We start from the raw sequence: 12,982 nt of genomic DNA, 5'->3' as shown, positions 1-12,982 counted from the left end.
GCGGGCACATCCCTAGTAGGAGGTGAGCAGGAGGCAGCTGATCCATGTTTCTCTCTCATCGATGTTTCTAGCTCTCTATCCCTCTGTCTTCCTCTCTGTAAAAAATCAATAAAAATATTTTTAAAAAGAGAGAGAGAGAGAGAGAGAGAGAGAGAGAGAGAGAGAGAGAGAGAGAGAGAGAGAGAGAGCCGGGACCGGTTTGGCTCAATGGATAGAGCGTCGGCTTGGGGACTGAAGGGCCCCAGGTTCGATTCCGGTCAAGGGCATGTACATTGGTTGCACACCAGTAGGGGGTGTGCAAGAGGCAGCTGATCTATGACTCTCTCTCATTGATGTTTCTAACTCTCTATCTCTCTCCCTTCCTCTCTGTACAAAATCAATAAAATATATTTAAAAAATAAACTAAAAAAAAGATTTCTCCACTACCAACGAGGAGGTGAGCATAGAGAATCCACAAGAACAGCAGTTTAGCCACAAGAAATTATTAAAACAAAAATTGGAGAGTGGTGGGACAGGTGAAATGCTGTGTCCAGAGAGTAGGGTAGCCCTAGAAGGCCCTTTCCTGAAATGTATTCAACAAATTATTTACTGAACACCTAAGTGCCAGACACTAGAGAACAAGGAAGACAGCCCTGCTTTTTTGAAGTAAACATTCTAGAGTAGCTTGGATTGTGGATGCAATACTAACATATGATTTATATACACTCCAATCCTCAAAGGGTACAAAGAAGACATTTGTTATAAATACCCTATAACTCGCTGACCGGCTCAATGGATAGAGGGTCAGCCTGCAGATTAAAAGGTCCCAGATTCGATTTCAGTTACGGGCATATACTTTGGTTGTGGGCACATCCCCAGTATGGGGTGTGCAGGAGGCAGCTGATTGATGTTTCTTTCTCTCTCACTTCCTCTCTGTAAAAAATCAATAAAATATACTTTAAAAATATAAAAGTGGCAGTGTTCACTTTTAAAAATAAATAAATAAAAATACCCTGTAGCTGAAACTGGTTTGGCTCAGTGGATAGAGCGTCAGCCTATGGACTGAAAGGTTCTGGATTTGATTCTGGTCAAGGGCATGTACCTTGGTTGCGGGCACATCCCCAGTAGGGGGTGTGCAAGAGGCAGCTGATCCATGTTTCTCTCATTGATGTTTCTAACTAACTCTCTGTCCCTCTCCCTTCCTCTCTGTAAAAAAAATCAATAAAATATATATATTTAAAAAAAAAAATACCCTGTAACTCAAAACTAGCCAGAGGCAGTCACATTACAGAAAAGTTTGGAATCAGAATCTGCAATCAAATGTGGCCATATAAAAAAGGGAGTATTGCCGAAACCGGTTTGTCTCAGTGGATGGAGCGTCGGCCTGAGGACTGAAGGGTCCCGAGTTCGATTCCGGTCAGGGCATGTACCTTGGTTGGGGGCGCATCCCCGGTGGGGGGTGTGCAGGAGGCAGCTGGTGGATGTCTCTCTCTCATCGATGTTTCTAGCTCTCTGTCTCTCTCTTTTCCTCTCTGTTAAAAATCAATAAAATATATTAAAAAATAAAATATAAAATAAAAAATAAAATAATTAAGGTTCTCAATATTAAAAATAAAGAAATAAAGGAGTATTAAAACTATAATTGGAACAGTGTAAAAAGGAATTAAGAACTAGATAGAGATACAACAAAGATTTTGTTTAATTAGAAGGTCTTAGTTAAAAAAAAAAAAAAGAAAAAGAAAAAAAGATACTTCTGCTGAGCCCAGAACAGACAAAAAATCCTATTTAGAACCACTTCCCTCTAAATTGAAGAGGGGACAGATTTTATTTATGGGTCAAGATAACAAAATTTTTGTGCTGTTTAACAAAGTAGATGGCTGTTTTTAATCCATTGCACTCTTTGTTAGCTATTGAATAGGTTAAAGTGGACTGAGGGTGTTTGTTGAGGTTGGGAAAGATGAATTCTTTTCTTTTTTATTATTATTAAGAGTACCTTTTTAAAGCTAGGGACAGTGAAATAAAGCAGGGCTTAGGAAAGAAGCAACAGCAAGAGAAAACTGGGACCTTGGCTCTACCACTGAGCCAAACCGGCTTTGGCGAATGTCAAACTCTTGCTCTTTAATGTTTTTTATTTTAGAGAAAGGAAGGGAGAGGGATAGAGAGGTAGAGACATCACTTGGCTGCCTCCTGCATGTCCCCCGCTGGAGACTGAGCCCACAACCCGGGCATGTGCCCTGACCAGGAATCGAACAGAACCTCTTGGTTCATGGGTCAATGCTCAGCATTAAGCCGGACCAAACTCTTGCTTTTTCTATAGTCCTCTTCATCTCAGTATATGACAACTCCATCCTTCCAGTTGGTCAGGTCAAACAAGTGGCAGTCATCCTTGACTTCTTTTTCTTCTAACCTTATAGCAGACACTACAGGTTCCAACTTTAAGATATGTAATTTCTCATTATCTTTAGCACTTCCAACCTGATTCAAGCCACTCTTTTCTCTTAACCTTAATTATTGTGAGCCTCTTTACCCTGATTCCTACGATCCATTTTGAACAGAAGCACAAATGAACATTTTTTAAATTTTTTTCCAAATGAACATTTTAAAACCTAAGCTAGAGCATGTCACTTCTCTGCACAAAACGTTTCATTGGTGCCCTATTTCACTCTCTCTGTAATGGCTTACAAGACCCTACAATATCTAGCCTTTTATTTCCCCTCTAACCACATATTCTACTTTCTCCTCTCCTCACTTATTTTCATACTGGCTTCCTTGCTCTACTACCTCAGAACCTTTGCCATTTGTTTCCTGGAATGCTCTTACCCCAACTATTTCCATGGCTTGCTCTCTCACCTCTTCAGATCTTTTTTGAATTGTAATTTCATGAGACCTTCCTCCCTACCCATCTTTCCAATTTCAACACTCTGCTTACCTGCTTGCTCGCTCGCTCGCGCTCTCTCTCTCTCTCTCTCTCTCTCTCTCTCTCTGTGTGTGTGTGTGTGTGTGTGTGTGTGTGTGCCTCTCCTTCCCTGCTTTGCGTTCTCCAAAGAACTTATTATTGAATTGTTTTACTTGTCTTCCTACCACTAGAATATAAGTTCTACAAGGACAGGATGCTTTTTTTGTTTGTTTACTGCCATACTCCCTAGAAGAGAGTACATAGTACTTGGTAGGTACTATTTTCTAGTGAAGGAATAATGAAAGGCAAGGAAGTGCCTGAAACTATTTTTCAGAAAAGATGTCTCTAGTACAGCAGGTCCTTCAATTAATTTCCTTGTGTTCAACATCGGTTATAACTTTGAGAACAAATCCCTTCCCCACCAGGGCCCTGTGTGGAGTTTGTACATTCTTCCCATGTCTGTGTGGGCTTTCTCCAGCTACTCCCACAGCCCAGAGATGTGGAGTTAGTTTTGTGTCAAGTATCCGAGTATGGGTGTGTGATGAGTCCTGATGGGTATCCTGTCTATGGTGGGTTGAAAAATCATTATCTTACTTGTTTCTATTAATCTTGCTTAAGTGAATGTATAGTTCACATCTATTTCAGTGTTTAATATTAGGTTTGGGGTCTTTATTTACAAGTTTGGTAACTTTTTTTTCTCACCAGAAATATGCTATAGCAGTGGTTGGCAAACTCATTAGTCAACAGAGCCAAATATCAGCAGTACATCGATTGAGATTTCTTTTGAGAGCCAAATTTCTTAAACTTCTAACGCCACATCTTCAAAACAGACTCACCCAGGCCATGGTATTTTGTGGAAGAGCCACACCCAAGGGGCCAAGGAGACGTATGTGGCTCATGAGCCACGGTTTGCCGACCACTGTGCTATAGGAACTTAATCTTGTTAATGTCTATGAGCTTATAGTAAAATTGGTTTCCTTACCCATTGTTTCACTTAAAATGTCAGTTTCCAAGAATCTATCAATGACATTGACTTATTATATTAATTTTTTTTAAGAATGCTTTTACTTGCTTTTAGAGAGAATGGGGAGAAACATGGATCAATTGCCTCCCTCACACACCCCAACCAGGGGTCAAACTCGCAACCTTTTGGTGTACAGGATGTTCCAACTGAGCCACCTGACAAATAATCAAGTTTTACTTGTTTTCATTATCTGTTGGTTTTGAGTATTATGTGAAATGAGATTCCACAGTGCAAAAAGGTAGCACAAGGACATGTGACAATCCATACATCAAATTAATTCAGTAGACCTTAGAGCTAATAAATACAGGATGGGGCAAAAGTAGGTTTATAGCTGTATGTGAAAGTTTACTCTTATATTATTTACTATCTTTCCCATCTTAACAATTGTAGATCTACTTTTGCCCCACCTTGTATAAATTTCTGATGGAATCCACAGAAGTCATAGAAAAGGCTTCAAAATTTCTAAAGAAAGTTGAATGATAGAGATCAAACGAATTTATTTAAGTCTCAAAAGTGTGATGAGCTCTGGCCAGTGTAGCTCAGTTGGTTGCAGGGGTCCTCAAACTTTTTAAAGTGGGGGCCAGATCACGGTCCCTCAGAGAGCTGGAGGGCCGGACTATATGAACTACTAATTCCTACTGTAACACCTCGGCTGCGCTCACTGCCCAAAAAACCTGGCGGGCAGGATCAGACTCCCCTGGGGGCTGCATGTGGCCCGCAGGCCGTAGTTTGAAGACCCCTGGGTTAGAGCATCATCCTGTACACCAAAAGATGGAAGGTTTGATTCCTAATCAGGGCACATGCCCAGGTTTTTGGTTCAATCCCCAGTCGGGTACATGCAGGAGGCAACCAAATGATGTTTCTCTCTTTCATAGATGTTTCATTCTCTCTAAAAGTAAAAAAAAAAAAAAAAAAATTTAAAGTGTGAGGAAAACTTATAAGCCTACCTCTGCATCAGTTAGCTTAACGAACCCTTTAATTGAGGGTACAACTGTACGCAACCTTTATATTGATTTGTCTCCATCTATTCCCAAGGATAATACAATTGATATTAACTCTATTAAAAAAGGCAAATCACTGTTTTTTTATTCTTCCATTCAACCTGACCAGAATTCCTAAAATGTCAGCAACTTACAGAAGTTTCAAATGTGCACAGTAAACAAAACTCGTCTTAATTTTTAAAAATGGAATGAACAGAACTCAAATGATTTTTCAGAAACATAAATAATTCTGCTCAATTTATTTTTTCCTTTTAGAGCTTTTAAACTATAACTATTGCCAACTGTATTATAATTCTGGAGTACTTTAGCATAAAAATTATTTCCCTTTAAATGTGTAATGAACAAGATTTACCTGTGTATATGGTCTTTATTATATCCCAGGAAAAGAGTATTCACTATTAATTTTTCCAGGTACCACCAAGAATGCTATTATTTTTTCCTTTCAAATGCACTCCTTATCTATACCATTTCATTTTTTTCAAAACCACATATAAAATTATGAATCACGTTTATAGTGCTTGCTAGATTAAGGAGTACATGTTGCTACCATCTGTTAGAGCTATATGTTTTTTGTGTAGCAGTTACTCTCCCAAGTATCCACACAATATTAAATGAGGGTTTACTACATCATACTTTATACTCTCAGTTCATGTGATGACCAAATTTTAGGCCTTTCCAATGGACTCAATTCCCATAGGATCTTGTGTAGTAAGAACTAGCAAAAGTAAAACAAAACTACAGTAAGAGCAATAAAATGACAGTTAAAGACTAACTGAAGACTCAATATGCAAAAATAACAATGAGTGTTTTATAATTAACATTTATTGATGGGATGGATAAATACAGATTGAGAAACATACTTGACAGCAATATATCAAACTGATAGCCAGACTATAAAATGTATACAACATCCTTTTTTTAAATTTAAAAAAACAATGTTTTATTTTTTTTACAAAGAGCCCTTACTGTAATGGTCACTTACATCCTATCATTCACATAACAACAATAGAGATACCAGGGGTAGCATCCAGAAGTGAGATGCCCCAAGGAGGGAAGAGGCAACAGCAGAATAATATGCTGAGAAAGAATTCTTAAGAGCAATACAAAGAAAACAGACAAAAATATCACCACAAAATTGTACCTGAGTGACATAGATTGGTAAAGTGTTTTACTTTTCTTTTTCATTCTTTGCTCTTTGGTCTGGTAAGAAAACGGACAATTTTAGGTGTGTGGAGTTCAGGTGGGAAAAAGGTCAGTTTCAAATCAGAAATCTAAGTTAACACTAAATTAGGCTGCTGCATTCTTTTCTTTGAGTGCTTAACCCAGCCAGCATCTCCATCTTGTAATCAATTTCAAAGTGATTAACCACTAATCAGTTAGGTCCTCAGCTTTCAAATGAAGACTTCCTGATAAACCTGATGAATACATATTTGCTCTGGCTTCAATTAGCATGCTGTCAAGCATCCCTCTCCACACTTAACATGACAAAAAACTCAATAATCTTTCTCTTCGTTTCATTCAACCATGAATACACACACTCATAAAGGGGGAGAGTAGACACAACTTTTTAATAAACATTCTTTTTCTTTTCATCCCTTTCCAATGCCAAGTTTATATTAAATACTTTAGAAACATTAAAATGGAAAGCACTCCCATTAAAAAATAATTATCATCCTAGACCATTCTATCAGGCAGGATTACAGTACCATGCTTGTTTAAAACTCACATCCAGAAGTATAAAAAGATCAAATAAAACTTGACAGGGTGATACCACATAACAGTTCCTAAACCATCAGGAGCAAATAGTTAAAAGCTGTGTGTTAACAAGCAGCAACATGAGAAATTTGGGGAGGTATCAAAATCACTGAAGGTTTAAAAGGGACTGCAGAGGACTTATTTCTCCACATGTGAGGGGTTGCATAGACTGCTAAAATTCTCCCAAACCCAAGAGAATAGTATTTGTATTCTAACTTCAAGATGGTCTAGAATTTCCCTTTTCCTAGCATTAGTATCAAAACAATTCATCAACGAAAGAATAATCCTCTTAAAAAATGATTTCCCAAGGTCCCAGGTTTCTGTGGGCAACACAGATGTGTTTAAAATCCAACCATTCTGGGATAAGACCACCCCTCTAGTTGCCTTTGTCCAAGAAGCAAGGTGTCGGGGTATGCCATTTCCAATATGGGGAATTAGATAGCAGAGGCTTAAGGAAATCCAGCACTAATGTTACCATGATTTTATTTCTGTATCCTAATCCAATGCTGTTTCTAACTGGAAATTTTATTTCTATTTGCACAGGTGAAGCCAGTAATACCAAACTATAAAAAAGAATGCATTAAATCAAAACACTAAAATCATTTTTTTAAAAAGAAAAAGAAGCCGAGGGTCTCAGATATGGAAACACATTGATTCATGAGTGAAAAGACTAAACTAATTCATAAGTGTTTTCTAAACCCAAAAGCATAACTGATACTTCAGAAGACCAATTTAGCTTTAGATTAATGCTTCATTAAGAGTTCAGCTAAGAGCAACACAGGTATTGATTAACAACCTTAAGGACAATCCACAGGTATTTGTTTTTACCAACATGAGACTCAATCAAAGCTTAGGAATGAGATTTATAGAACTTGAGGCTCTAGGCCTGCTTACTACCACTTATCCTTGATAGTTTACATTAAAGGGGGGTGAGGAGAAACCATGTTTACTGGACTAACTTTAATGTATAAATCTCATTTCTCACCCTTTCAAAGTGTGAGGGGAGAGAAGAAATCACACAACCCTCTGAAGCCTAAGTTTGCGAGAATTTGGACAATATGCATGCTACTTCACAGGCACACTGCTAATCCAAAGACAATGCAACAGCTTCATGCACAGCCCATAAGCTGGTTCATGACATATAAATAGATCTAAAAGCAGACATGGTAGGTATCTTAAAACAGTATCAGGAGGCATTAATATAGAAAAGTCTCTAAACTGATCTATACCAGCAATGATCTAGTAGTGCATAAGCCAGACTACACAGCATAAAGCAGCTCTTAGGCTTTAGTAAGCACTTTTTTCTAGTTCACTCCTGACAAAGTTTTAAGGAACTATTATAAGTAGGCTGCCATAGGGATTGCAAATGAAGCCAAGCGGATATGTATGTTCTGTGGTGAAGGAGTACATGTGATTAGAAAATATGCAACATTTGATGAGAAAAATCAAAAGCTGGAGAAGACATTTTCATAATTAAGTCAGTGATAATCAATTCCACAAAGACACAGAACCAAACTAAATAGCCTTCTTGGAAGGCCAGGAAGGAAAGCAGAATCCACCAAAAAAAAAACAAATAGCCTATATTTAGTAAAGACACCACACATCTACCAATTAGCACAACATACACTGTATGAAGGAGAGAGAGGAAAATGTCATCTATAAAAGTGAAGTGACATTCCATGTAAAAAAATACTAATTTATAGACTGGCAGAGAGCTCATTTTACACAGTAATGGCAGGCACTCTAGACAGTTCAAATATGACAAGATGCTGGATACTAATGCACCTTCGGTTAAGTTAAGTATACTGTACAAATAAATTCCTTCCTACATTAGGTCAGTGCACCGTCAATTCCAACTGCTTCAGTATTCTCCCCAATCTGTTCCTGGCAAGCAGCAGCACATGTACAACTCCTGTCTCCCCATGATTTCCAATAAAAACATTTCAATTTGTCCATAAGGAATATTTGGTATGAAGGAAGCTCCATTAAAAAACAAGAAAAATTCAAATTGTATCTTTTTTCCACAGCAAAAAATAAAAATAAAAATGCCACAAAGACCAAAGAATATCACATCAAATTATCTATAGCTAGGTGGCATTTTCAGTTAGACAACTTGGTTTATTAGAATTCTTCTTAGTCTCTTAAAAGATTTCTTTCCTCAACAAAAACGTTCACTCTTAAAATCTGGGAGAATCAAGCACCCATAAGAACAGACACCTGGTCCATTTTTTAAAAGGATTCTTAGAAGTCTGAAGAACTTCTGCCTAGCATCTAAAGTCACCAAGAATGGACTATCTACACGTAACAGTATATGTGGGCTAGGCTTGCTCACTCTCATGGCACCAGTGCTGTTAATTCACAAGCTCCAATCTCTGAAGACATACGGGCTACAAAAAAATGAGGATGCAGCGGTTCCCCTTCAGCGATACAGATAAAAAGCAAGTCTCACATTTATAATATAATTTAAAATACAATGTCCTAACAATTCCCAAATCACAATTTCACTGTTTTCAGGATCCTCTAGCTCCATGGCTTTTCCCAGAACTATTCTCATATGGTCTGGGCTTTCACAGGTAGGATGTACAGCACATACCCCTTCCCATCTGAGACCCTGAGACTGCTCTCACTTGAACACTTTCCCAAAGGCCCAACTTGGAAAAAGACACACCCAATTCCGTTTAGCAGAAGCCAGCTTTGCTCTCCAAACCTTCTTCCTCAACCCCACCTTTGTTCTGATCAAAAGAAAAGGGGGTTAAAGGAAGTTTTTATAATGGAGTCCAAAATCAGGCCATTGGCTGCACTTGCCCAACTTGAATTTAGAAGGCTACCACTCAATGACAGCATAAAGAAAGGGGTTAAATATCATGTCAAATACATGCATCTTCCTTTATGTTCTAAAGGCCACACCGTATTCTCTCTAGTAGACTGTTGGGAAGTGAAAAATGGAGAGGGATAGGGAGGGAAAAGAGAAAACATGATATTTACACACACACACTCTTAAAAACATACATACCCACACTTGCATACACACTTACAGGTCTCAACACTTCAAGTGGCCAAAGTCTATCTCAGAGATCATGGCCAAAAAAAGCCTACCCTCCCGACCCCCTTCACACCCTCCACCCTCCAATCCCACCCCCAGGATTCATTGCTATGTATTTCATACACACAGCAAAATCCCTATCCCTTTCCCAATTATATATAAAAAAAAGAAAAACTAAACAGATAACTTACTTTCTTTAAATTATTTTTTAAAGTCTCTTAAAAGGTTTTGACGTTTAAATACTTCCTCTCTTCTGACATATTAAACACCAAAAAGATCCACAACTGTCTGATATAACAAACCCTCCATATTTCAGTCCTGGCAAGAAGAGGGAAGATATCAACTCTAATTTACCTAATTCAGAGGTGGAGAGGCCAAGAATAGAGAAAGTATTATTTTTCTTTCACAGCTTCAACATCTTCTCACTTTTCTAATACCAATAAAAACTATAAAATAGTTACATTTCTGAGGCAGCAGTTACAATAACCAAGGCCCTCTACCATCCTCCCACTTATGTCTCAATATTAATTTATTCCCTAGTCCAAGAAGGGAGACATATTTCATTAGGGAAGTAATTTTCTTAGTTCAGAATCAGTAGTTTAAAAAAAAACAAAACCAAAAACAAAAAAATGCGTTTTTAGTTTTTCTTCTCTTTTTTTTCTTTCTCATTTAGGAAGGGGTGGAAGTGGTGGAGGAGGTTCTGAAGGTAGAGGTGGTAGTCGGGGTTTGTCCGTATTGCCAGATCTGGAGGACATTCCACCAGCCCGTGGATTTAGATATTCACCGTAAGAATGAACAAATTCAAATGCAGGTGGCGGAGTGGGCTGAACACCCTGGGCACTGAGAAGGGAATGAAGCATATTCACAGTATCTTGATAGTCTATTGTCTGGGTTGTATTGTGACCATTGGCCCCAGCAGGGCCCTTATCCAGTTTCATATGAGGAACTCGAGTTTTACAGCTAGGCTGTGAAAAATGAAGGCCACTTGTGTCTGAGCTATGCCCAGGCAACTGGGCCATTGCAGGAAGAGGAGGGAAGGAGAAATTTATGGAAGAGGATTTAGTACTCTTGGCAATCTTTGCCGGATGGTCAAGCACTGCCCCTCCAATCTCTTCAGGGGGACCCCTTTTACGAGCAGAACTGGAAGAGGAGAAAGAACTAGACAAACTATAGGCTTTGTGTCCTAGGGAGCTTGCCTGGCTACTATGTTTTGGATCACCTGGCCGTTTGTTCCCAGTACCAGCTGGAAGCTGTGAGTGAGAGTGCTTGTGTGAGTGGTGATTATGATGATGATGATGATTAGATGGATGAGTCTTGTGTTTTTCTTTGTGCTCTCTGCTTTTTGTGATACTATCATCCACAGAATTGTGCTTGTCAGATGCTGCGTGGACTTTAATGCGCATTTTTATCTCCTCAGGTTTCAAAGAGGCAGCTTTATCTCCACTTGCCACTGGAATTCTCATTTTGAGAGCTGTTTTGTCAGCCTTTTCCAAAAAAGGCCGCTCAGGATTTTCTGAGCCCTCTATGGGCATTTTCAGAATGACTGAAGAATGGCTATCATGTTGAGACAGGAGATTCTGGGCAGCATATGCATACTGTGACTTCACATTGGCCTCCATGTTCTCCAGTTGCCTCTTCTGGGCAGCCAACTCTTCTGCATGCTTTGCACGGTATTCTTTCAGTGATACTTTAGCTGATGGCACGCTCTTACTGTTCTGCTTCTGAGAAATAAATGCATTTGAACTATCCTGTTGCAAGGAATGATCAGCTCCTGTAAGTGCTACATTCTCACTAGTCCGATGACCCTGAGCAGGTTCCAGTTTAAAAGGAGGTTGGGAGGACAGCCAACGCTCGCCCTGCAATATATCCACATTGCTTATGTTGCTGGATGACTCTTCAGTGGCTGGAAGGGAAGGCACTGAACTTGTGGTAGAAGAAGTTGACATGCTCATTAAACCGGCAATAGTTGTGTCTGAAGAGCTTTGGGAAATCATATTGAGGATTGTCTGCTCGGAAGTGTTTGCCTCTGCTCCTCGGTCTGCTGCCTTTGTTTTCGTGGCAGCCGGGCATGCCTAGAATGAAGCAAATGATATCTCTTCACTTCAGGTAATTTATTATATGGAAAAACCACTGAAATGAATAGACTGTGCTTGCTTTGACATTGAAGCTTTTCGTAACCCATAACCAAAAGACTACTGTAACATGAGATTGATAATTACCATCAGGAGACATAAGATTTTAAAAACCTTCAATCAAGAGTCATGCAAACAGGATCTCAAAGAGATATCTAAACTCCCATGTTCATTGAAGCATTATTCACAATCCAAGTTTCTATCTATGAATGGATTTTAAAAATGTGATATATGAACTATTACTTAGTACTTAAAAAAGAGGAGAAGATTTTGGGAAGATTACAGAGTAGGAAGCACCAGTAATCTATCTCCCCACCAAACATCTGCACTGGCAGAATCTGTCTGATGGTAACTATTTTGGAACTCTAGAGTCTTTTGAAGGCTTGCAACTTCCATGGTAAGCCTGGAATAGAAATTGGGGTTAATTTCCATCAATTTCATTTCTCAGCACAGTAGAAACCAGCCATTGCCGACCCCCAGCCAGCAGCTGTGTATCCATTTCTGGAGTAGTTTCACAAACCTTGGAAAGTCTGGGTTAGCAAAAATGATTCTATCCTCCAAATACTGGACATCTGTGCTATGATCAATGAATGCTGCTTCAGATCACAGAAGCACAAGCCAAGAAACAGGCAGTCATTGTTGTTGCACTTCCCTCCATTGTTGCAAGTCCCTCCTCCCGCCTCTGACTGAAACAACTTCCAGGGGATTTAAAAGACCACCATTCCCCCCTATCACTTTTTTGTTTTTCCCCTTATAGGAGCCAGACATTAAAGAGTAGCACATTCAAAAACAACTCCATATACAAGGAAAATTAGAAAATGACCATCTATGCCGAGACCGGTTTGGCTCAATGGATAGAGCGTCGGCTTGGGGACTGAAGGGTCCCGGGTTTGATTCCGGTCAAGGGCATGTACCTTGGTTGCGGGCATATCCCCAGTGGGGGGTGTGCAAGAGGCAGCTGATCGATGACTCTCTCTCATCGATGTTTCTAGCTTTCTATCTCTGTACAAAATCAATAAAATATATTAAAAAAAAAAAAGAAAATGACCATCTATATTCAGGGAAAGGCTCTGAATGTGGTGGCAGGGGGGGCCAATCAGGGGTCAGTGGCTGGGGGAGGGGCCATGAGAGGTTGGCTGGTCAGCCCCACTC

General features: G+C 39.3%; 1 protein-coding gene across 1 annotated transcript in view; it reads right to left on the bottom strand.

The window, feature by feature from the left end:
* Positions 1-5,704: 5,704 nt before the first annotated feature.
* CCNT1 (cyclin T1) overlaps positions 5,705-12,982 on the bottom strand; it is a 51,931-nt gene continuing 44,653 nt past the window's right edge. The window contains exon 9 of the mRNA XM_084877396.1: positions 5,705-11,770. Coding sequence (XP_084733522.1) covers positions 10,364-11,770 — 1,407 coding nt within the window. The 3' untranslated portion in view covers positions 5,705-10,363. The remainder of the gene's footprint in view (positions 11,771-12,982) is intronic.

The sequence above is a fragment of the Pipistrellus hanaki genome (genome assembly GCF_964339955.1).
Source record: "Pipistrellus hanaki genome assembly, chromosome: 3".
In the NCBI taxonomy this organism is placed as follows: domain Eukaryota; kingdom Metazoa; phylum Chordata; class Mammalia; order Chiroptera; family Vespertilionidae; genus Pipistrellus; species Pipistrellus hanaki.
The sequence above is the reverse complement of the archived record's forward strand: the minus strand, read 5'-3'. Positions and strand labels throughout refer to the sequence as shown.